Source organism: Neomonachus schauinslandi, chromosome 10 (assembly GCF_002201575.2).
Source record: "Neomonachus schauinslandi chromosome 10, ASM220157v2, whole genome shotgun sequence".
Classification (NCBI taxonomy): Eukaryota; Metazoa; Chordata; class Mammalia; order Carnivora; family Phocidae; genus Neomonachus; species Neomonachus schauinslandi.
The window spans coordinates 43,919,101-43,944,457 of NC_058412.1; the positions used below are offsets into that span (position 1 = coordinate 43,919,101).

Here is a 25,357-nt window from a genome sequence, read left to right on the forward strand (position 1 = left end):
AAGATAGGGCCAAGGCAGGTCCACCATGCTCAGCCTCTGCAGCCTAAAAGAATATAGTTTTGCACTCCGAGAAGTAAGGGAGGGATCCAAACTCAAGTGAATCCTCTATAACTTTTTGAGTATATTATTGAATATAATTTTAGCATTAGAAAAATTGGGGGGTATGCCACTTGGGTGAGTAAGCATGCTGGTGAGCAACGAAACATCATTAGAGCAGTTCCGAGCTCCAATATACTTAGTCAGTATTGCCACCCCCCCAAAGCAAAGTTTTGATAAGTTCCACATACGTACAATTTTCAGATGAGATAAAAGTCTCATGACATCCGCCATGTCCGCCAGGATGAGTAAGCGTGTTACAGCTGAGAGCAAAGCCCTCGCCGCCCGCACCATGGTGCCACGCTTCACCGATGAGCACGGGTCATCAGCAAACTCTGAAGAGGCGATGCGCATTGTCTCGCCTGGAAGACAAAGACAGAGAGGCATGTGGGTGGACGGGAAGCTCAGAGGCTAGCAATCATAAAGATCTGTGCATGGATGATTATTGTTCCTATTGTAAAACCCGCCATGAACAGGAAGTCCTCCTGCCACCTCCATCACAGCCCACCTTTCAAGGCAAATGCATCAGTGCACGTTGGACAGGGGCTGTGGACAAAATAAGGTGTTCATTTCACACAGAAGTGTGAAATTGTGCTTTAAACATCAATAAGGAATATATTCAATTCCATTTGTCTAATAGTTGAGATGAATTTGCCCTGACCTTAATCATTCTCACTTTCCATTTCCCTTGGAAGCAATGGGATTTACTAGGCAGCTAGTGAAGCTTACTGACAGTTGAGGTACAACATAAAGTGCTCCACAGAGGAATGAAACTAAAACCCTGGCCTCATTAACAGTGTACTCTTAATTGAACTGATCAGACAATAATAGACTACAGAGATACCCAAATGTACTCTTTTATTTTTTTTATTTTTATTTTTTTAAAGATTTTATTTATTTGAGAGAGAGAATGAGAGACAGAGAGCACGAGAGGGAAGAGGGCAGAGGGAGAAGCAGACCCCCCGCTGAGCAGGGAGCCCGATGCGGGACTCGATCCCGGGACTCCAGGATCACGACCCGAGCCGAAGGCAGTTGCTTAACCAACTGAGCCACCCAGGCGCCCCCAAATGTACTCTTTTAATACTCTGCTAAGAAGCTGTTCTTTAATAGAGAGAACATTTATAGGAGAATTGAACCAATCCAACAAACCCATACTATGTCAGACATTAAGCTCCGGAATTACAAAGGTGACTGAGGACACCCTAGTCTCAAGGGGTTCACCATCTAATAAGGGAACATGATGTAAATACATACTCATAGTATGTATGACTACATATCACAATACACATACGATTGAGCATGTAGACAAAGAAGGGGGAGTGATTCACTTATTTAGTGTGAGGCTGGGAGAAGCTATCAACTTTGATGGGCTTTGGAGAACGAAGAGGTATTCCCCAGAAAGACAGCAGTGGGAGGAGCAGCCCTGGCAGGGTGGATGCCGTGTGAGGCTCTGGACGCTGGAGCAGGATACTGAGTGTGAAGAACTACAGTCACGTGGGAGGCACAGTGAGGAAGGGGTGCAGAGGAGAGGTGGTGGTGTTTAGGAAGCTATGAAAGAGATCCGAACGGGGTCCTCAGCAGGGAGAGAAGCAACATTAACAGATTTTAATTTGGCTACATTTCATAAAATAAACTGAGGGAGATAAGCTAAGGGCAGAGACACGAGTCATTAGGGCAAAGGCATTAGAGTCTGAGAGGAGCAATAACGAGGGCCTGATGGACCAGGGAAATAGAAACGGGATACAGAGAGGAAGGGAATATTAATGAGATTTGTATTAGAGAAAGACCGGATTTAGGGACTAACAAGAGGTGGAGACCGGAAAGAAGGTGGAATGGTTGGTGAATACTAAGTATTTGTACAAAGGGACACAGGAGTCGGAAGCAAAGGGGATTGATGACTAGGATGACACATGTCCCATATCAGTGGACTGAGTGTATCACCGGGGGGTCGAAAGGCCCGGGAAGCAGCATAATGAGGCTTCACAGGGCAGAGCATACACAGCGGCAGTAAAAGCTTTGTCAGTAAACTTGAAGAACAGTGTTAATATGACCAATTATTTAATTTAGGGTAAAACAATTTGTTCAATATTTCATTTATAGAAATGGTTATTTCTCATCTGTTAATCAAAACCCAGCTCATTTAAATAAAGTCAATTGTACCATTGAAACACTGGGCGTCCTGTAATTTATCCTAAGATACAAAAGAAAAAAAAAAATAACACCTCTTACCATTTCACAAGCAGATCAGAATATAATGTAATTCACTCAGTGTTATAGTTACTTAAACCCTCGAAGGGATACTTTTCATGCTTGGGAAATGAGGGTGTGTCAGGAAATAGAGTGCGCTGTTAGATTTTTAAAAGAAGCTACCATCTACAATAAGCATATTATATAGCCAACCAGCTTAGTCCCAGTGCCTAGACACAAACAAATAGCTTGATATATAACAGCATGGGAGAAATGTAGCAATTCATTACCGGACAGGCACAAATTCACAAAGGTGAATTTCCAAGATGTCTGGCCCTCCAGGACTAAATAAACTTTAAGATGGAGGCTGGCAATTAGGAAATACATATTTAATTCAGGTGTCCCACCCTTGCTACAACAGGATTACATAAATCTCCTCATCCCCCGAACCCTGAAAAAAAAGGACTCATTGGCAGATATCCATGCCGTGGGGAGAAAACCAGCTCATTCTCACTCTGCGTCACGCAGAGGGAAATAACATTCACAATGGTAGGTGAATCGAATGAAATATGGAGAAGGTCACTACAGCTAAAGATGGACATATTTGCATATGGTATTAATGGGTGGAGCAGCTGCTGTGGAATCAATCTACTTACTCAAGGAAAGCAGAGATTTATTCTGCATATAAACCTAGTGAACTACATGGTTGATCCCAAATTCTGCAAGTTAAACTGGTATATGAGCCACAGTAACAGTAGGTCACTCAGGTAGGGCTACTCTGTACACAAAGGACCCTGGGAGGCGAGCCCAGTTGCACCCCTCAGCATGTGGAGGAACCATGCCTAATGAAACTAATATTCAAGGTCAGGTTTTTATACAGAAGGTCAGTATAATGCCACTTAATCCAGGTGCTGGCCATTCGGTCAGCAATACTGCTTCAAAACTAGGAGTAACACACAGCAGCATAAAGCTGTCAGGTGCAGCTCATCGACCTGGGGACCCCTCCTCCCACCCGCCGCGCAAAACAGGCACCCCAGGAAGGGACTCTGGAGATGTCCGTGAAAGGGGAGGGGCGGGGGGGGGAAGGGTAGAGGTTGAGAGAAGGAGAGAGACCCACATTAGTAAATGTGATTCTGCAAATGGAAATCTCATGCTAAATTCTGAGATTATTCTAAGATAAATAGAAGATGATTTAATTCAATTTAAATTACAACTAAAAACTCATTTTAAGCAGGTACAAATGATTTCATGTTGTTAAAGATTTTAAAGGAAAAGCAATCTGAACTCAACTACAACTTTAATGCATTTTATATCCCTGTAGTTTTAAGATTACTGAATTAAAATGGAAATCTATATTATGCAATGATAAGCGAGTTTATCAGGATAAAATTAGCTCTTTTCCCAGGGAACTGCTTTTTCTGTAAGACTAAAATATTTAGCTAAGAAACAGCATGCATGTGTAGGAGATGGAAGGGATCAATGAAGAGGGGATAACAGATCTGCCTGTTTCTTTTATATATACCATTGTGTTCAATCTCAATTACTTGATATGGACCTAAGCTCTGAGCAGGGTGTCTTTGGTAAAGTCTTTGGTCTCCTCAAGCCACTTGCCACCTGCTGGAAAGAATAAAAATTAACATCTCCAAATAAGTGACCAAAGGGAAATAATAGCAATTAATATGCACACAGCATTTCTATATAAAGGTTTATTATATAAGTATTGTTCTAAAAACTACATATGGATATATTAAGTCATAGATTAAAAGATAAGTAATCTTTAAAATCACAAACCACACCAAACATTACCAAAAATTAGACTTGAGGATTATTCAACCTTTGTGTTTCAGTCACCTCAACTGCAAAACATGGGGCCCAAATAATGAGAGCAGCCTCGGGGACTGCCATCAGGGTTAAAGGTTAGAGGTGATGCAGTCAAAGCCCCCAGCGCAAGGCTTACCCATAATGAAGGCTTACTCATTATTGTCATTAATACTACTGCTACCACCATCACTGTGTCCTCTCCGTGACAAGAACAGTTCATGAACTCCTGGTTAAATGTTTGGAAGTGCTTTTTGTTGGTTGATTCCACTCCTGCATACGAAATAATTTAGAAGCAAGAAAACATCTGCCCAACAAAAATATTTATTGTTTTGAGGCAGAAAATGACTCCCCTCCCAAATGGTCCCACTGCTTGGCTTTCAAATTGGTGCTTGTTCTGGTTCTTATGCCAATGTGGCAGCACGGGGGGATGGACAGATAATTGTGCATAAGCTTGAGGTAATATCAACTCAAATGTGGAATGATGCAGGATGGTAATAATACAGAGAAGAGAGGGATAACATGCAGAGGACAGAGTCTCAGGAGTAGAAAAGTCTTTTCGGAAGCAGATTATGAACCAAAATGGCATGAATACCATGTAGTGCATCCTTTGAAGGGAGAGCCTGCATGCAGCAGAAGCTCTCTTTAAATACTTGATAAACGAACTATGGGAAAACTGTGAGAAGTCGTGGGGGGGGGAGGGTATGATGAAAAGCTAGGTTCAGAGTGTTAAGCTGTCTTCCAGAAAGTTCTCTATGCCTATATGTTTAACCAGCATTTACCATATGTAATATCTAAAACTGCATATTCTCTTTTGTCTAGTTATATAAATTCTCCTCTAATTACATAGATTTTTCTTTGTCTAATTGCATAAAGTATCTAGCATATATTGATGGCTCATGTTCTTGATATTTTCCCATTGTAGAATTCCTAGAGAAGATGAGAGATAGAGAGCAAAAAGTTCTAACCCTCTTAGCTATGGTTTGTTCCCTTTTCCCAATAACCTAGGCTTCCTCAGAACCTTTTTCACATATATTTTCCTTGAGGTACAAATCTTAAAAGATCCTGAGAAATGGATCCTCTACAGCAATGGAAAAAATGCAATATATTTTAAGAGAAGAAAGTTTAGTGAGGTCTAATACCTGACCACTGCTTCACAAACTCTTGGCTAGTTCTGTTCCCCAAACTGTACATCTCCACTGAGCCACACACAGAGACAGTTAAGGAATAGACACACAGAATTTTTAAATGATAACTGAGTGGACAGTGCACATCTTCTGAATGTTTTATCATTTTGATTATGTTGTAGAATCTGTAAAGCAATGCAGTGCTTAAAAACAATTTACTGCTGTGGTTAGCTCATTTTTGAAGCATGGTGGGAAATATATATCTTCATTTGAGATAAAGCAAATGAAATGCTAAATGAATGGTCAATGTGAGGAGCATTTCTCTGTTTGCTAAATGGGATGCTGCCCAATTCATGAATTGCTTAATAAAGCCAATTAGATCTTCCAATTTAAAAAACAAACAAACAAAACAAACAAACAAAAACACCAGAACGGTCAATGTAGAGAACACCATGGAAGTTACAATGTTACCAGAAGAGATCTTGATACATTACACTATGTCTCTTGGCTCCTTTTTTGAAAACAAAGGTGAGCACTCCCTTGATAAAATCATCCAGAGTTGGCCGGTGTACAGGAAAGGATGAGTTGAACTAACTGCATGAGTAAACACTGAGGAACAGTCTCTTCTGGGCTTATTCCAGCAGCAAGTAGATGGTGCCCATAAGGTGACTCAGGATTCCTTCCATTTTAAGATTCTATCAGGTTGTGTCTATTCAGACTTAATATCTTAACGTGCTGTCTTGTCTCTTTCCTACTAAGAACAGTCTCTTTTATTTAGAGCTCATGGTGTGCCAAGTTCTATCTGAAGAGCTTTATACATTATAACTCAATTACTGCTCAACAGAAGGAGTAAATACTTGCATTGTCACCATTTACACCTGAGGGAACTGAAGAGAGCAAAAGAAGATTACTTGCCTAAGGTCAAACAGCTGGTGAACGGTGGCGCCAGCATTCAAAGCCACGCTGGCTCTAGGGTCTGTGCTATTAACAACTGTGATTGAGAAATAACTTTTAAGATTCCACTTACTTCTTACTATAATTATTTGTTTATACATTTCCATCTGGATCTGTATTATGAGTTGAAGATTAGTACACTATTTTATTTAGTTAGCAGAGTATTATGAAGAAGAAAGGAAGGAAGGAAGGATGGGGGTGAGAGGGAAGAACTAAATAAAGACGTTTCTCCAATTATTTCCAGGCTCTACCACTCCCTATTGTCTCTTCTTGGGGCTGATTTATGACTGCCTATGCTGCATACATTTGAGTCTTCAACCTTTGCCAAGACTATAAGCTTAGTCAGGGTATAAACCATAATTGTAGCATATTGATTTCTTTATTCCTAGCACTTAACCTACATTTGACTGGCTAGAGTCACTCAATGAATGTTGGGAAGAGCAAAGAATGGCAGGCCTGGAAATTTATGTTTTAAAAAATATCCTCGGGCACCTAGCAGCTCAGTCGATTAAGCATCCGACTCTTGATTTTGGCTCAGGTCATGATCTCAGGGTCTTGAGATCAAGCCTCGCGTTGGGCTCTGTGCTCAGCGGGGAGTCTGCTTGAGGTTCTCTCTCTCCCTCTCCCTCCCTCAGCTCTCATGCCCACTCTCTCTCTCAAATAAGTAAATAAATAAATATTTAAATAAATAAATAAAACATATCCAACTGTTGCTGAAGTAAGAAGGACAAAATCCTGAATGCTATGAATTTATCAGTGCCATAATATGAATATTTTCTTCCACTTTTTTTTTTTTTCAGCCAGCCCCAGAGAAGCTGTAACGTTTGAGAAAGGCAGATGACAGTGGAAGTTGCAACACCTTTGCTTCTCCTTTGCTTTGCCCACATAAGCATTTGCTATCAACAGGGGAAAAGTCTTAAAACTTTTTTGGAAACAATCAAGAACTTGAGAGAGCAATGTGTGCATTTCACCCCAGGGTGGTTATGACTCAAATCCATGATTAGGAGGAGAGGTCGACAATCAGAATTTTCCTCAGACGCTCAGAGATGATGAAATCATGTTATTTTCTCAAGCAAACCCTGCATTAAAATAAGCTACCTCCTGCAGACACTGTCACTTCCAGCACCAAGCATCAGCAGAAGTGCTGGCACAGTTCATGTCCTTCTGTTACCAGAAGCAAAATAATCTTTGGCCTAAATATGTAAACAAAGCCTTATATGCATCTAAATATAATTATGCATGCTATGATCACTAATAATTATAATAATTATATATTAATAATTAATATATAATTATAATATCAAATACAAAATATAAATACATGTTATAATAATATAGTCAATTATAATATTAAACAAACAAGTAATTAAAATAATTAACATGATGAATAAATATTTATATATACATATATATTGCATACTGTACATATTTACATATATATATATATATAAAGTAGGTACACCACACAAACTACATCAAAACCATGTAATTATTATGAGAATTCTGCTTTTTTATCATTCTACCAAAGGTAGTGGACTCCATGGGCTCTTTATCTTTCTTCGTTTTTCCAAGCAACTCTGAACAAATAAGAAATTACATGGAAAATGACAGAAGGCTGATGGTTCCATTGTCCATGAAGTGACTGTGAGACTGGAGAATTTCTGATCTGGGTAGGATCTCTCCAGGCTTGTCTAGCACCTCACTCTCACCTTCCATATAAAGACACAGAAACTCAGTGGTGATTGACCTGTGGGAGGTCAGGTGGCTGGCTCGGGCCAGCATCCCAGTTACCTGACATCCCAATCAGGGATAATCGCAAAGTGGCTGAGAGACCAACAAAGTGCAGTGTGACACAAGCAAATTGAAACTTCCTCCTTACCTAACAAAATCTGAACTAACCACATGGCCTTGTTACAGTCCTGCCTCAGCGGCATGAGCAGCTCCAAAGACAACCATGCATCTGCATTCAGTCTGGCCCAGTGTCCTTTTTTTTCAAGGTGGGTAATTGAGTCTGTTCCAGTGCAATTTTCCCCCATCAGGATATGTTCTGATGCAAAAGTACTACAAATGCCAGTAATTGATGATTAAGTGTATTGAATGTTATGAGCTATTAAACATCGTTAGAGACAGTAAATGTGCCACCCTGCAGAAGGCACAGATCATTAAGCGTATGGATTTTAATTATTTCAGCTGTAGCCTTTTCCCAGGTAGGGAGGAGAGGTGTAGGGTAATTTTGCATTGTTGTAGCCAGAAAGATTATCATGCTCCAATATGGCACACTTCACAAATGAGACCTTTGCAAGGACCTGCTAAATATAGCAAGAGCCATATTCCACAAAAATGTGATTATTGTCTTGGGCTCAAATGCAGTGAAAGACCATAAACTTGGAAATATTGAACAGTGATGTGTTAAGCTTAAGAGAAAAATGGAGTATGGAGGATCAGTATTGAACCCAGAGTCACTTGATATTTTTATAAAACATAGGGAAAAGAAATTGATGAACATGTAAATTTCACTGTACAGTAAATTTGTTTCTGAAATATGTGTACTATATCAAATATATAATTAAAGAAGGCCTCTTGTAAGTTGGTTTGTAAAGCAAATAAGCAGCTAATAAATTATTTTTTGTGTAAGACCAAAATTTCAATAACCCTGTATATGTAATGCAAGTGTCTGTACAGAAAGCATATTGTGGACTTATTTATATTCTTAAGTCAATAAATGTTTCTATTGGTCAGTGTCTTTATTCTCCTACAACCATGACCACAAATCAAAACCCACTGAAATGTCAATGGACTGATACAGTACTTGGTAGTTGAACTGTGATTTCAAAAACCTTCTGTGTGATAAGGAAAGGAAGAATACCATAACTGGCCTCTAGAATGCACAGGAGAGATAGCATGATCATCAAAAATGCCAGCAGGCTCCACATTTCAACAGGGAAATGTAGAGGACATTTCTGTTTCTTCTTGCTAATTAAGAGGCTGTGTAAGGAACTGTAGACTAAGGATGTGGAGGGAGGGATTTAATGTCCAAACACCAGAACTTAAGAATACCTGAGAGGACATGATGCAGCCTAAATCTTAGAAGACGCAAAATCCAGGTGTGACCTCTAGGACAGAAATCCCTCTGCCTCCCTAAGAAGACACCCAATTTGAGAACACTCTAATTATTAAAATTATTTTTTCAACTACTTGGTCTTTGATACGTTCTTCTGAACCATACCTAAAAATACAACCCCCTTCTCAATAGGATAAATATTAGGAAAAAAAATTTTAAATGTCCTTTAAAGAGAAGGGAAATGTCAAAGCAAACATTCATCAGCCCTTGCCCAAGAACTAATGCTGCATTCAGATTATGAAAAGAACAACTAACATAAATAAATGAACAAATAACTCCCCACAGTTTTCCAAATGTTAAATACCTACTAACTAGTCATTCAAGTCAGGATAATTTGTTTGTACATGACCTTTGAAGCAAATTAATAGTGTAAGCACGAAAGGTGTTGCCAATCAGCTCTAGAGAGGATAAACCTGGTTTTTGGCAATTTGTGAAAACAATTAGTAAGAAAGATAGTAATTGATGACTAGTCACTCTGATCTATTTCAGGATCTAAATTACTACATATATTTGAAAGACACTGAATGTAAGTTCATTGGTGGAGCCCAGTTCTTCAATTTCAGATGGAAGAAGACAAGTCTCAAGAAACTTACATGGCTTGCTCAAGGTCACATGGTGCACTAAAGTCAGAGTCCAGACCAGCAGCTGGCTCTCTTGACTCTGAGTTTGGATTCACTGCAATTTACTACTGTGGTATATTTCTTTAGATGCATTCTGTTTTTCATAGGGTTTCAAAAATTCACAACTGACTGTCTTCCAAGTTAGTCCATATAATTTAAGCCTAACTATACCAGTTTGGATGTCTTGATACTATGCTTATGTGCAAATATATCTTTAAGTCTCTAGTTTCAATTTTGAGGTACCTCAAAATTATCATTAGTACAATGAAATAATACTTGCATCACTGATTTCATATCAGCTAAAATATAAACACAAAGAAAAGCAATGGGAAGTATAAAAAAGGCACATTATATAATTTGCATCTTACAGCCTACAGAAAAATAAACTATGCTTCAATTGCTATGCTGTAAAATAACAAACCAATTTAACTTTTCTAAAGTAGTCTTTGGCTAAACAAAACACAGTAACAATCCTCATAATGAGAAAAGTAGACTAAGGATAGAAAACTCTACCACACAGTTCAAAATTAGAAGCCAAACAAACAAGGTTCCAAGTAATCGGTATTATGAATCTGGTAAACAATGCTATAAATTTACAGCTCGATTAAAATATATTTTAAAATACAACATGGAGGGGCGCCTGGGTGGCTCAGCCGTTAAGCGCCTGCCTTTGGCTCAGGTCATGATCCAGGGTCCTGGGATCGAGCCCCCCGCATCAGGCTCCCTGCTCGGCGGGAAGCCTGCTTCTCCCTCTCCCACTCCCCCTGCTTGTATTCCCTCTCTCGCTGTGTCTCTCTCTGTCAAATAAATAAATAAAATCTAAAAAAAATAAATAAATACAACATGGAAAAACTGTCTTCACTGGTTTGAGGATGAAAAAACAGAATGATCAGATTCTAAGATTTAAACGGTAGTCTTTGCCTTAATTGCTGAACTGCCATTGATTTTCCAGCCATCATAGAGAAATGGCAGTTTGTTAAATATGATTATAGCCATGAGTCTTCTTTACTGAACTGACAGGAGGCACCCGTGTCATCATCATTTTGGTTCCTATATTAAGAGGGCTCAAGGAAGAAATCACATCTAAATCAACATCAGTATATCAATTGTAATAAAACACCCCTAACAAAAATATATTTGTTCAGCAGGATCCAGCAATAGGTAATGAAAAAAATTGATTTAAAGTAATTCAAAATCTTAAAAAAAAAAAAAAAAACCACCAAATTGCCAAAATGTGCTAATCAAAGCTTTCTTCACTTCCATGATCAATAGCTTCTCACTAAGGTCATAGCAGTCTCAGACAGGCTTCTCTCTTTCCAACTCAAAAGTACATTTTTAAAGTAAGTGAAATAAGGTTATAACAAACCTAATAAACAAACAAAATATCCCAACAGGGTGGCATGCAGCCTTAAGGGAAATTTGGGGGACTAGTAGATGTAAGAGAGTGACAGTTCTGTCCATACTGCCTTAATTGGTAGGGTTGGTTATATGATTATATCTGTAAATGTGTGTTTGTGTACAAAGTGTATAAGGAATTATTTTTATTTCATTCATCTTTTTATTCATTCAACAAGCATTTATTCGGTACCTGCTCTGTGTCAGGCACTTGCCAGGTTTCTAGATATTCAAGATGAAGTCACAATTCCTGCCCTCTACTTACCTGCAACCTGATTTTTTTCTGAACTAACAAGGATCATCTGTAGAACATCTGCAGAGAAATGCCAACTGAGTAGGCATTTGGAAATACAAGAAAGAAGAAGTTTCATTCTAGGAAGTTGGGAATCATGAGTGTATAGAGGATGCTTAGTCAGCTATGATAACAAGTAAAGGTGGCCAAAAAGTATTCGTGTATGTGCATATATATCTATGTTTCTGTATGTCTATCTACTTATCTCTCCATCCATCCACCCGTCTATCCATCCATGTATCTATGTGTGTGAGATAGAGATTAAGTTAAGTTTTTCTTTCTCTAGCCCTCCAATGAGTAGCTCTTAGCCTTAACTCTAAGAGCTGGCAGAGACAGCCAGTCACTGCCAATGTCCTCCCCGAAATCCCTGCTAGAGCGCTAAAGAACAAAGAGTATAGATGAGGATGATGCAGATAAACACACTCTTCATCATTAATTCCTCGGCCCCATATTGAGCAGGTCTGGGTCACAGTGAGATTTCAGGGCCTTTTTAACCTCTTGACATCAAGCCCTAAATGAAAAGTGGGCTTAAGGGGTTTAAAAACTCCATTCTCCTGGGCTGATTCAGTTTTCTATTAAGATTTCCAAAGGAAAGAGACCCCATCTTATCACACCAGTTTCATGAAACTGGAGGGAACTGTAAGGAGAGAAATGAAAGAATGAAGATTATAGAAAGTCAGTGAATTTTAACCTTTTCTCTCCTTCCACTGGAAACAAGATCCACCAACTCAGTCAAAATAATGTAGGGTATGCAAAATGAAAGGAAATATAGGACATTTTTTTAAGTATGCTAGTTATATTTTCAAATAACATGCTCAATATTTTTTCTTCAACTTCCAGAAACTATTTTTTAAAGATTTATTTATTTGAGAGAGAGAGAGTGTGTGTGCAAGTGTGTGCGAGGTTGGGGGAGGGGCAGAGGGAGCAAGAGAGAGAATCTTAAGCAGACTCCCCACTGAGTGTGGAGCCCAATGCGGGGCTCAATCTGAGGACTCTGAGATCGTGACTTGAGCCAAAATCAAGAGTCAGATGCTTAACCAACTGAGCCACCCAGGCACCCCTCCAGACATTATTTCTTATAAAGTACATAAAATTTAAAGCAATGATTCCATTGTTAAGCTGGAAAAAAAGTAGAATAAATATACTCTTCTCTGCATTTCCAGACTTTTTGGACACTCTATGTTGTGTTAATAATTGGAGCCATTCTCAGATTCTCTTGCCAGTCTCAAAATTTTTCTGCCTTGTGAAGGCTGTTCCCGGGGAAAGGGGGGGTGGGGGGCCGTTCTGTGCTTCTTGGTGTTAATTTCTTTTAAAGTAAAAGTAGAAAAATCATGATAAATGACTTGAAAATTGCACCGTACACACTTGCCAGTGAATGAAGGTGCACAGTCCCTCAGTAAACATATTTCTGACTACAAATTAATGAACTCATATTGGGAGTATAATTTAACCTCCCATGGAGGTCTGTCTGTAGGGAGAGACTATTCTGTTCATGCTGATGTTAGTATTCCACTCCGTAAGACAGCATAATAAGGATTAATACACTAACATGGATTTTTAAAGCAAATACACATGGTTGGTTAATTCTTACATCACTTACATATTACTAGACGGAAAGACTGAGTAGCAATTGCCCTGGGGCACTGCTGGGAGGTTTCTATGGGTATATGGGAACTGGTTTTGAACAATGAAGGAGAGTTCATTTTCAATCCCTATATTGAACAGCATGTGGCTTTTCTCGCCAAAAGGAGTTTAGGAAAAGCTGGGGAAGGAAATGCAGATGTCAAAAATCTGTAGATGCAGTAAACTCATTTTAGAGACAGAGAAACACTACTGAACAGTACCTGGGTTTAACAAGCACAATTCTAAACCACCTTCAGATAGTATACAAGCCATGAAGTAAGAAGTAGGCATCCTGGCACACTGGCCAAGGGACAATGGCGGCCTAGGTTGATTGGTCCATGCCTGCAGAGAGGTCACCACCCAGTCACACTTGTCCAAGACTGTTACTAAGGTGGAAAATAGGTCCATATAAATCCACCTGCATCCTTTACGGGATGCCCTATATAAATGAGGGGTAGTCAACATAACTCCAGGACAGAGTGCAGATTCAGTGACTTTTAATAGATCCAATTGTTTTCTTCACACAGTTCCAAGTTAAAGAATCTTTTTTGGTATAAATGAATGAGCATGCACACACATATCACATAAATTTAAATACTCCAGTCAAGGCTTTGGCATGGAGAGCTGGCAAAACCAGTAAATGGAACCATTTATAGAATTTAGCCTTAAGCCTTCTTTTTATTTCATATGCCACACATTATAATAACATATGAGAATCCCCAAACCTAATATTTTTGATAATCAACAGATGCAGCTAGAAATCATTTCCAAAGATGGTACCATTGCAAAAATCTGTTCTGCCCTACTCTGTGTGGATCTCTTCAATGTTAAGTAATGTTGCTCCCTCAGTTCTAGTACCTTTAACTCACTTTCCTTTTCCAGAGAGACTTAAGAATAGATGGCTAAATAATCTCAATGACCCTTTCCAATTTTGGATACTATTATGCAAAAAAACCCCACAAAACCCCACTAATAGCTGTTATTTATAAAATAAATATCATGCACAGTGATAAGCACTCTAAATATATGATCTCACAATGAGATGGACAACAGCTCCATTTCAAAGATAAAAGAGACCATGGCTTAGTTTAGAAAGGTTTATTAAACTTGTCCAAGTTCACACACCTACCTAGTCAGCCTCAGTCCTAGAATTTGATAAGATTGCTGGACTTAAAAGTATGGGATCTCAGTAACCTCGAAACTCTAAGCCAAGGGTCTATGGGCAAAAAGTTTTGCACTGTGATGCTCCTGTCAACGTCTCTTAAGACTGTAGACATATTTAAAGGACGAGTCATTGTGCATGCAAATATGACATACTGTTTTCAAAAGCAAGCACACCTTATAGCAGAATAGAAACCAATCATCACCTACAAATGTTAGTTTGCTTTGCACCTATTATGCAAATGTATGCCCAATAGATCAAAAGAAGCAACAAAAAGAACTAATACGCCATCACATGACAGATGGGATTAATCACTTTGAATTGTCACCATCTCAAAAATATAGATTTAGCATTTCTCACTATTAACTGGATATCATCTACAAGATCGTTTTAATAAGAACTTGGGGCCCAATTGAAATTTAGGCTAATAATAGTATTAATATTATTCTAGCAAAAAGTTAAGTAACAAAATTATCAGTATGACAAGCTCTTAAAATCATCTGTTTCTTCCTCCGAGAACATACCAGTAAAGAACCTGGGCTCAGACTTCTTGAGCTTCAGTCCCAGTTCTGACAATTTTTACCTTGTGTTACCTTGTGCAAGTTATTTAACCTTTCTAAGACTCATCAGTAAAATGAAAATAGTACCCCATGTCACAGATGGAGTATTATTATATAAAAGATTAAATAAGAGGCGGTGAGAGACTGCATAGCATGAAATATTTCTCCAAGACACCTGGAAATGCATGTAACATAGCAAATATCTGTATAAATGGAAGGGCAATCCCTGAGCCAAAGACAGACAGAAAGATAGACAGACAGAGGGAAGAAAGAAAGAAAAAAAAAGAAAGAAGAAAGAAAGAAAGAAAGAAAGAAAGAAAGAAAGAAAGAAAGAAAGAAAGAGGAGGAAAGACAGGAAGAAAGGAAAAGGAAAGGGAAAAGGAAAAGAAAGGAAGGGCAAGGGTGAAAGAAAGAGAGAGAGAGACAGAGAGAGAGAAAACTTAGCAAACTTGAAATAAAAATGGTAAACTGATTCTGAAACATTAACCATCCTAGAGTTATTTGCAATCTCAGTAACTAAGAAGATAGATTTTTAATGGCCACATATGGGACAGGAGGTCTTAACCTTCAGAAGGAGTGGAACTGTAATGTTATCCATGCGAAGTAAAATTTATAATCTTAAAGTGCTACATCAGTGAAAATATTAAGTAGAAAAAAAATTTGTCCTCCAACAAAGAGAAATAGTAAAGAAACTTGTCTGTCCCACCCCAGAAAAAAAAAACAAACAAAGAGATGGTTTTATTTATAAATGATAATGACAGCTTATAACCAGAGAACTCTCCTCTTGTGTTTGCAGGAAAGCCATTTATACTACCTACATAGGCTAGAAAATCCAGAGCAGAGAAATTATTTTAAAAAACTGAGGTTGGTGGTGTTTTGAGGTCCCCATCAGCAAAATAAAATGCTTTTTGGAAGGAAGCATAAAACTCTCTCAGTAAGGCTTCATAAAAAATGAATACACAGTTTAAAATTATAGAACACGGTAGATGTGCTAAGTGACAGAATTAATGATCTTAAAGAACTTAATTAAGTTAAAGAAAATAATTAAAGAACTTCAGATTATATATATATCGTTTTAAGGAATTCTATCAGTTCTTCTTTTACTCATTATTCAGACATAGCCTCTTAGTACTTTAGCTTATACTATACTCTGGCATCAAAAACCTAGCTTTTACTAAAAAATGACACTCTCCTTTCTGCTTTCAAACTCCTGCTCTGCTTTCTTTACCTAATATACCCCTACATTCTTTCTTCCATGGTCAGTATATGCTCTTCTTTTTGTAAAAGATGTATTTAGGGGCACCTGGGTGGCTCAGTCGTCAAGCATCTGCCTTCGGCTCAGGTCATGATCCCAGGGTCCTGGGATCGAGCCCCGCGTCGGGCTCCCTGCTCCGCGGGAAGCCTGCTTCTCCCTCTCCCACTCCCCCTGCTTGTGTTCCCCCTCTCGCTGTGTCTCTCTCTGTCAAATAAATAAAATCTTTAAAAAAAATGTATTTATTTATTTGAGAGAAAGAGAATGCGCACAAGTTGGGGGAGGAGCAGAGGGAGAAGAAGGAGAGTAGCAGACTCCCTACCGAGCACAAAGCCCATGCAGGGCTCCATCCCAGGACCCTGAGATCATGTCCTGAACAGAAATCAAGTGTCAGATGCTTAACTAATGAGCCACCCAGGTACCCCATTATATGCTCTTCTGATCTCAACTGGTTTTGCATCTCCCTGAGCTGTAGAAAGCTAGCCTATGTAATTCTAGTTATCTTAAATAGTATACAGTCTTCTAAATTCTCAATGAAATATTAAACTGAGCTCCATGAGTATAATCATAATATTAAATGCATTTTCTTCTTCTCTAATCTTTTAAAAGTAGTGACCTACTTACTGAATATAGTTTAACTCTTAAATGGAATCTCATTTTTTCACCATTCTGGATAGCAGAGAAAGGACCAATCAATACAAAGGACATGGTCCAGTATTATCATAATGAATATTCAAAATCAGCCCTAATCACAAACATCTTGGAATAACACTTTGCATAACATTATTCTTTTTTGTTTAAACTTGGCAAATTTCTAAAAATAAAATCAACCACTTATGGAAATTGCAAAGATCTAAACACTAAAAGCATAGATCTTTTGGAAGAGTTGGGTTATCTCCCCATAGACTAAAACTATTTATAAACTGTACTTCCAAATAATGATTTTTAAATACCACTTCCCATTTTCTAACAAATTATGAAGGGTGAGTGTGTGGGGACTATGGAATAAGAAGATAATGAATGGATGGGGAGGAGAGAGAAAATTTTTCCCTGACATCCCCCCACATACATCTAAAAAAAAAAAAATTAACAGAATGCATCTCCAACCTACATCCCTAAGCCATCATGCTCAGTTGAGAGTCCATTGGTGAATGGTGTTATGGGTTGAATTGTGCCTCACCCACCTAAAGATATGTCAAACATATACTTAACCTCCAGTACCTATGATTGTGACCTTGTTTGGAAAGACAGACTCTTTGCAGATGTAATCAAGTTATGATGAGGTTATATTGAATTAGAATATGTCCTGATCCAATATGACTGGTGTCATAGGAAGAGAAAAGGTATAGATACACAAAGGGAAAACACTATATGAGGATGGAACAGAGATGGAAATACTGAAGCTGCAAGTCAAGGAACACCAAAGATTGCCAGCAATCCACCAGAAGCTAGGAAGGGACAAGGAAGGATTCTCCCCTTCAGGTTTCAGAGGGACCATGGCCCTGCCAACACCATGATTGGAACTTATAGCCTCCAGAACTGTGAGAGAATAAATTTCTGTTGTCTGAAGCTACTCAGTTTGTGGTACCTTATGACAAGAGCTCTAGGAATCTAACACAAAAGGAGACATATGTACCCCCTTTGTGAGAAATATTACATTCAAAAAATATTTTTAATGTATTCTACATCTCAACTTTGGTTCGAGCACGAAAAAAATTATTCAACCACCAAGATGCCCCACAAGAGTTTGAGCAGATGCCATTAAAATTCACACTCAGGGGCGCCTGGGTGGCTCAGTTGATTAAGCATCTGCCTTCAGCTCAGGTTGTGATCTCAGGGTCCTAGGATCGAGCCCCACATTGGGCTCCCTGCTCGGCAGAGAGTCTGCTTCTCCCTCTCTCTCTGACTTCCACACTTGTTCCCTCTTTCACTCTCAAAAAAATTTTTAAATTCACACTCAAAATAAAATTTTAGTCATCAAGGGATCAGCCTTCCAGAACCTCAAGATTCTCTAATGACTGCTAACCCCAAAATAGGCAGGCTTATTATGTAACCAATTTTCAGAGGAAAAAGCAGCCTCCCCAAGTGCCAAGGAAGAGAGACACATTGCCAAGAGCATCTAATATTCCCAAGATTAAACCTAATGGGCTTTGAATTGACTGTCATGCTCTGATCGACAGGAACAATCTGTGAAAAGTCATCCCTCTACAAAAGGCTGGGAAGTGAGCCATTAAGTGGTGGAGAGCAGAGAAAATAAGAAATAGGAAAACTGGAGATCAGGAATGGCAGCAATTAGAAATGGCACTGGGGCAGTGAGCAGTGGATACTGTACCGCATGAGTCGGTGATGAGAGGAGACAGTCAGTGAGGCAGAGAGGCAGTTCTGCAGTATGTAAAGTATCAAATATCCTTTAAGTCTCTCTGCTAAGAGCCTCACTATCCTAGGACACACAGAAAATGTAGGTGACCTCTGCAGCATTTACAGGCAGACATGGAGGGAGGTGTTGTCCAAAAGCTAGTAAAATCTCCGTTGCCTACATGAGCAAGCCAAGCTAATTCTTTAAAACATCCTGGAGCTCATTATACTCAGTAATGCTGGTGGTCACCCTGAGGAAGACCTAATAATGACTGAAACGTTTGGTCATTTTCCTACCTACATTAGCTGATTGAGTCTATCTACAAATTTTATTTCTATTCCAAATATAAAATCATATTAAACATCTGACTTAATGGAAAATAAAACAAAACCATCATGGATTCAGTGTATAGGATTTTTAAACAAATCACTTAAAGATGGAATTTTTAATGTTATTCTGCCTAGAATTCCAGTAAACATCAAACACTAAAAACTTCTTTATAAATAGAACATGGCCTATCATAATGTCTGTAACTTACCTTTAATATTCCAATGATAACACCACTGATATTTGTTGAATGATATTCTTACTGAATATCTATTTTATGTCAGGTACCCTGCTAAGTGATAACAATAGTGTCAATGGTACTTAAAGTATGCCTGTCTCTAAATACCTTGAGGCCTGATAACTACTTAATCAAAGTTATCCATGGCGGAGCGTCTGGGTGGCTCAGTTGTTAAGCGTCTGCCTTAGGCTCAGGTCGTGATCAATCGAGCCCCACATTGGACTCCCTGCTCCGCGGGAAGCCTGCTTCTCTCTCTCTCTCTCACTCCCCCTACTTGTATTCCCTCTCTCACTGTCTCTCTCTGTCAAATAAATAAATAAAAATCTTAAAAAAAAAATAAGTTATCCATGGGAACACTGGTAAAATTGAAATGACAAATAATTTTGAGAAAGATGTTAAATCAAAGGCAGCTGATTGTAAATGTGAACAAGTGCTGATTTTCTAAAAATAAAAAATATCATTTAGAAAAAAAGGGTTTCTTCAGTACTTAGTCACTGTCTAGGAAATACACGTGATACAATCTACTTGCAGCCCACTTCTACGGGGGGAAAAAAAAAAAAAAAGACCGTGATATCAAAGCTAATTCCTGTCAGTCCCTGGCCCGGGAAAACAAATTCCAAGGCAACCACCAGAACTATTAGATTAGTTATTTTTTAGATATGTAACCAAATTCCAGTTGTAGCATGACAGCTCATGTTTATGATGATGTCCCCAATGCATTAAGAAAATGTTTAGAACATAGATGAACACTAAAGATTTTTAATCATAATAGCCATTTAAAAAGAAGACAACAAACCCTAGAAATTCCTAGGAATAAAAGTGAGAAAAAGGATGAAGACCTTTATGATGGAAATTATAAAACTATTGAAATATTAAAAACAAAACATGATGAAATGGAGAGATACCCGTAATGATGATTAAGACTCAGTATTTAAAGATGGAAATTCTTTCCAAATTCATCTATAAATTCAATGCAACTATAATCAAAATCCCAACAGAGTTCTCTTGTAAAGAAATTAACAACATGTAGTAAGATATAGATTGAAGAACAAAGGGCTAATCAAGAATAGCCAAGATGATTCTGAACAACAAGAAAAAAGGAATGAGGTTGTGCCCCACCACATACCAGTATTTATTAATACTCTATGATAATTAAGTTGAAGTGGTATGCATGGAGAAATTAACCAATGGAATATAATAGAGAGCTTTGCAACAGCCCAATTTATATATGTAAATATGACATTTGACAAATGGTAGATGGATAGACTGTTCAATAAATGGTGCTAAATACCAAGTATGAAAAAGGAAAATAATAAAACTAGATCTTAATTCACAAAATAAAAATCAAAGAAAATGAAAAATGTAAAAGCAAAACTCTTAAGTTTTACAAAAATATTTAGAAATATGTATGATGATGTAGGGGTAGAAAATAATTTCTTTAAAAAGACAAATAAAATAATAAAAAATAGTAAATTTACATTATATATATTTTTTACAGTCCATACCAGACTTTTAATGTTACAAATACTTTTCTCCCAAGGCTGCTATTTTCTTCTTCATTGAAGGCATGTATCGCCATACTAGAGTCCTTCATTTTTACTTAGGCAGAACTAACTTTTCATGGATTTTTTTTTTTAATTTAAAATCAATTTAATTAACATATAGTGTATTCTTAGTTTCAGGGGTAGAATTTAGTGATTCGTAAGCTGCATATAACACCCAGTGCCCATTCCATCAAGTGCCCTCTTTAATGCTCATCATCCAGTTACCCCATTCCCCACCCACCTCCCCTCCAGCAAACCTCAGTTTGTTTCCTATAGTTAAGAGTCTCTTATGGTCTGTCACTCTCTCTCTGTTTTCGTCTTATTTTTCCTTTGCTTCCCTTATGTTCATCTGTTTTGTTTCTTAAATTCCACATATGAGTGAAATCATATGATATTTGTCTTTCTCTGACTGACTTATTTTGCTTAGCATAATACCCTCTAGTTCCATCCAAGTCAGTGCAAATGGCAAGATTTCATTCTTTTTGATTATTGAGTAATATTCCATTATATATATATATATATATATATATATATATATATTACATCTTCTTTAACCATTCATCTATTTCATCTATTGATGGACATCTGGGCTCTTTCCATATTTTGGCTATTGTGGACATTGCTGCTTAAAGATGGGGTGCATGTGCCCCTTCGAATTACTATGTTTGCATCCTTTGGATAAATACCTAGTAGTACAATTGCTGGGTTGTAGGGTAGCTCTATTTTTAACTTTTTGAGGAACCTCCATACTGTTTTCCAGAGTGGCTGCACCAGCTTGCATTCCCACCAACAGTGTAAGAGGGTTCCCCTTTCTCCACATCCTCACCAACATCTGTTGTTTCCTGAGTTAATTTTAGCCATTTTGACTGGTGTGAGGTTGTATCTCATTGTGCTTTTGATTTGTATTTCCCTGATATCAAGTGATGTTGAGCATTTTTTCATGTGTCTTTTGGCCATTGGAATGTCTTCTTTGGAGAAATGTCTGTTCATGTCTTCTCCCCATTTCTTGACTGGATTTTTTGTTTCTTTGGGTGTTGAGTTTGGTAAATTCTTTACAGATTTGGAATACTAGCCCCTTATCTGATGTGTCATTTGTAAATATCTTCTCCCATTCAGTAGGTTGCCTTTTGTTTTGTTGACTGTTTTTTTGCTGTGCAGAAGATTTTTATCTTGATGATGTCCCAATCATTCATTTTTGCCTTTGTTTTCCCTTACCTTTGAAGACGTGTCTAGCAAGAAGTTGCTACAGCCAAGGTTGAAGAGGTTGCTGCCTGTGTTCTCCTCTAGGATTTTGATGGATTCCTATCTCAAATTTAGGTCTTGCATCCAGTTTGAGTTTATTTTTGTATATGGCGTAAGAAAGTGGCTGCATGTGACTGTCCAATTTTCCCAATACCATTTGGATATTCTTTCCCGCTTTGTCGAAGATTAGTTGACCACAGAGTTGAGGGTCCATTTCTGGGTTCTCTATTCTGTTCCATTGATCTATGTGTCTGTTTTTGTGCCAGTACCATACTGTCTTGATGATTACAGCTTTGTAATAGAGCTTTAAGTCCGGAATTGTGATGCTTCCGGCTTCAGTTTTCTTTTTCCACATTCCTTTGACTATTCAGGGTCTTTTTTGGTTCTATACAAATTTTAGTGTTGTTTGTTCCAGCTCTGTGAAAAGTGTTGATGGTATTTTTATAGGGATTGCACTGAATGTATAGACTGCTTGGGGTAGCATAGACATTTTAACAATATTTGTTCTTCCAATCCATGATCATGGAATGTTTTTCCATTTCTTCATGTCTTCTTCCATTTCTTTCATAAGTGTTCTATAGTTTTCAGAGTACAGATCCTTTACCTCTTTGATTAGGTTTTCCTAAGTATGTTATGGTTTTTGGTGCAATTATAAACAGGATCGATTCTTTGATTTCTCTTTCTTTGGCCTTATTGTTAGTGTATAGAAATGTGACTGACTTCCGTGCACTGATTTTATATCCTGCCACTTTGCTGAATTTCTGTATCAGTTCTAGCAATTTTTTTTGTGGAGTCTTGGGTTTTCTACATAAAGAATCATGTCATCTACAAAGTGTGAGAGTTCAACTTCTTCTTTGCCAATTTGGATGCCTTTTATTTCTTTTTGCTATCTGATCGGTGAGGCTAGGATTTCCAGTTCTATGTTGAACAACAATGGTGACAGTGAACATCCCTGTCATGTTCCTGACCATAGGGGAAAAGCTCTTAGTTTTTCCCAATTGAGGTTGATATTCGCTGTGGGTTTTTCATATATGGCTTTTATGATATTGAGGTATGTTCCTTCTGTCCCTACACTACAGAGAGTTTTTATCAAGAAAGGATGCTGTATTTTGTCAAATGCTTTTTCTGCATCTATTGAGAGAATCATATGGTTCTTGTTCTTTCTTTTATTTATGTGGTATATCACATTAATTGATTTGCAGATGTTAAACCACCCTTGCAGCCCAGTAATAAATTCCACTTGGTTGTGGTGAGTAATCCTTTTAATGTACTGTTGGATCCTATTACCTAGTATCTTGGTGAAAATTTTTGCATCCATATTCATCAGGGATATTGGTCTGTAATTCTCCTTTTTGGTGGAATTTTTGTCTGGTTTGGGGATCAAGGTAATGCTAAAAATTACATTATATTTTTTTAAAAATTGGGAACAAAGTCATGAACAAAATTAAAATACTAGTCACAGACTAGGAGTGCATATTTGCAAAAAAAATATAAAATACAAAATTTGAGTTTCCAAAGTATAAGTATAGCTATTTGAGATGAAGAACAACCCAATGGAAAGTAGGCAAAGAAAATGAAAGAAGAGTAGGCTCAAATGGATGATAAATATATGAAAAAACCCAACAATAAAAAAAAAGAAAAAGAAAATTACATTAAGATACAATTTTGCACCCATAAAATTGGGGAGAAAACACTAAAAATTCTGATAAAATTTAGCAAGAATGGTAGAAACAGGTAATCTCATTTACTACTGTCATTGTTTTAACTACTTTAGAGAATGTTTTCACATTATCTAGTAAAGGTGAATGGTAGCTACCCCAGTACTCAGCAATTCTAGTTTTAGACTACCTATAAGAGAAAAAACATAGACCTAAGAACAAATCACTATCAGTTATTGTCCCGGGAAAGCAAGTTCCAGAACAACTGTTAGAACTTACACCTATGTATGAGCTGCATCATTTAACAATTCTACTTCTAGAATTCTCTGTTCCCTCTGTATTCTATATTCCCTCCAGACGTTCTTTTTTTTTTTAATTTTTTTTTATTCTTATGTTAATCCCCATACATTACATCATTAGTTTTAGATGAAGTGTTCCATGATTCATTGTTTGTGCATAACACCCAGTGCTCCATGCAGAATGTGCCCTCCTCAATACCCACCACCAGGCTAACCCATCCTCCCACCCCCCTCCCCTCTAGAACCCTGTTTGTTTTTCAGAGTCCATCGTCTCTCATGGTTCGTCTACCCCTCCGATTTCCCCCGCTTCATTCTTCCCCTCCCGCTACCTTCTTCTTCTTCTTTTTTTTCTTTTCCTTAACGTATATTGCATTATTTGTTTCAGAGGTACAGATCTGAGATTCAACAGTCTTGCACAATTCACAGCGCTTACCAGAGCACATACCCTCCCCAGTGTCTATCACCCAGTCACCCCATCCCTCCCACCCCACCTCCCACTCCAGCAACCCTCAGTTTGTTTCCTGCAATTAAGAATTCCTCATATCAGTGAGATCATATGATACATGTCTTTCTCTGTTTGACTTCTTTCACTCAACATAATACCCTCCAGTGCCATCCACGTCGTTGCAAATGGCAAGATCTCATTCCTTTTGATGGCTGCATAATATTCCATTGTATATATATACCACCTCTTCTTTATCCATTCATCTGTCGATGGACATCTTGGCTCTTTCCACAGTTTGGCTATTGTGGATATTGCTGCTATAAACATCGGGGTGCATGTACCCCTTCGGATCCCTACTTTTGTATCTTTGGGGTAAATACCCAGTAGTGCAATTGCTGGATCATATGGTAGCTCTATTTTCAACTTTTTGAGGAACCTCCATACAGTTTTCCAGAGTGGCTGCACCAGCTTGCATTCCCACCAACAGTGTAGGAGGGTTCCCCTTTCTCCGCATCCCCGCCAACATCTGTCGTTTCCTGACTTGTTAATTTTAGCCATTCTGACTGGTGTGAGGTGGTATCTCATGGAGGTTTTGATTTGGATTTCCCTGATGCCGAGCGATATTGAGCACTTTTTCATGTGTCTGTTGGCCATTTGGATGTCTTCTTTGGAAAAATGTCTGTTCATGTCTTCTGCCCATTTCTTGATTGGATTCTTTGTTCTTTGGGTGTTGAGTTTGATGAGTTCTTTATAGATTTTGGATACTAGCCCTTTATCTGATATGTCATTTGCAAATATCTTCTCCCATTCTGTTGGTTGTCTTTTGGTTTTGTTGACTGTTTCCTTTGCTTTGCAAAAGCTTTTTATCTTGATGAAGTCCCAATAGTTCATTTTTGCCCTTGCTTCCCTTGCCTTTGGCGATGTTTCTAGGAAGAAGTTGCTTCGGCTGAGATTGAAGAGGTTGCTGCCCGTGTTCTCCTTTAGGATTTTGATGGACTCCTGTCTCACATTGAGGTCTTTCAACCATTTGGAGTCTATTTT

At 38.1% G+C, this 25,357-nt stretch overlaps 1 protein-coding gene across 4 annotated transcripts in view; it reads right to left on the reverse strand.

Moving 5' to 3' along the window:
• CTNNA2 (catenin alpha 2) overlaps window positions 1–25,357 on the reverse strand; it is a 949,691-nt gene that overhangs the window by 745,537 nt on the left and 178,797 nt on the right. For all 4 annotated transcript variants that reach the window (XM_044919117.1, XM_044919118.1, XM_044919116.1 and 1 more), the window contains exon 3: window positions 292–458. In XM_044919117.1, the coding sequence (XP_044775052.1) occupies window positions 292–458 (167 nt within the window). The remainder of the gene's footprint in view (window positions 1–291; window positions 459–25,357) is intronic.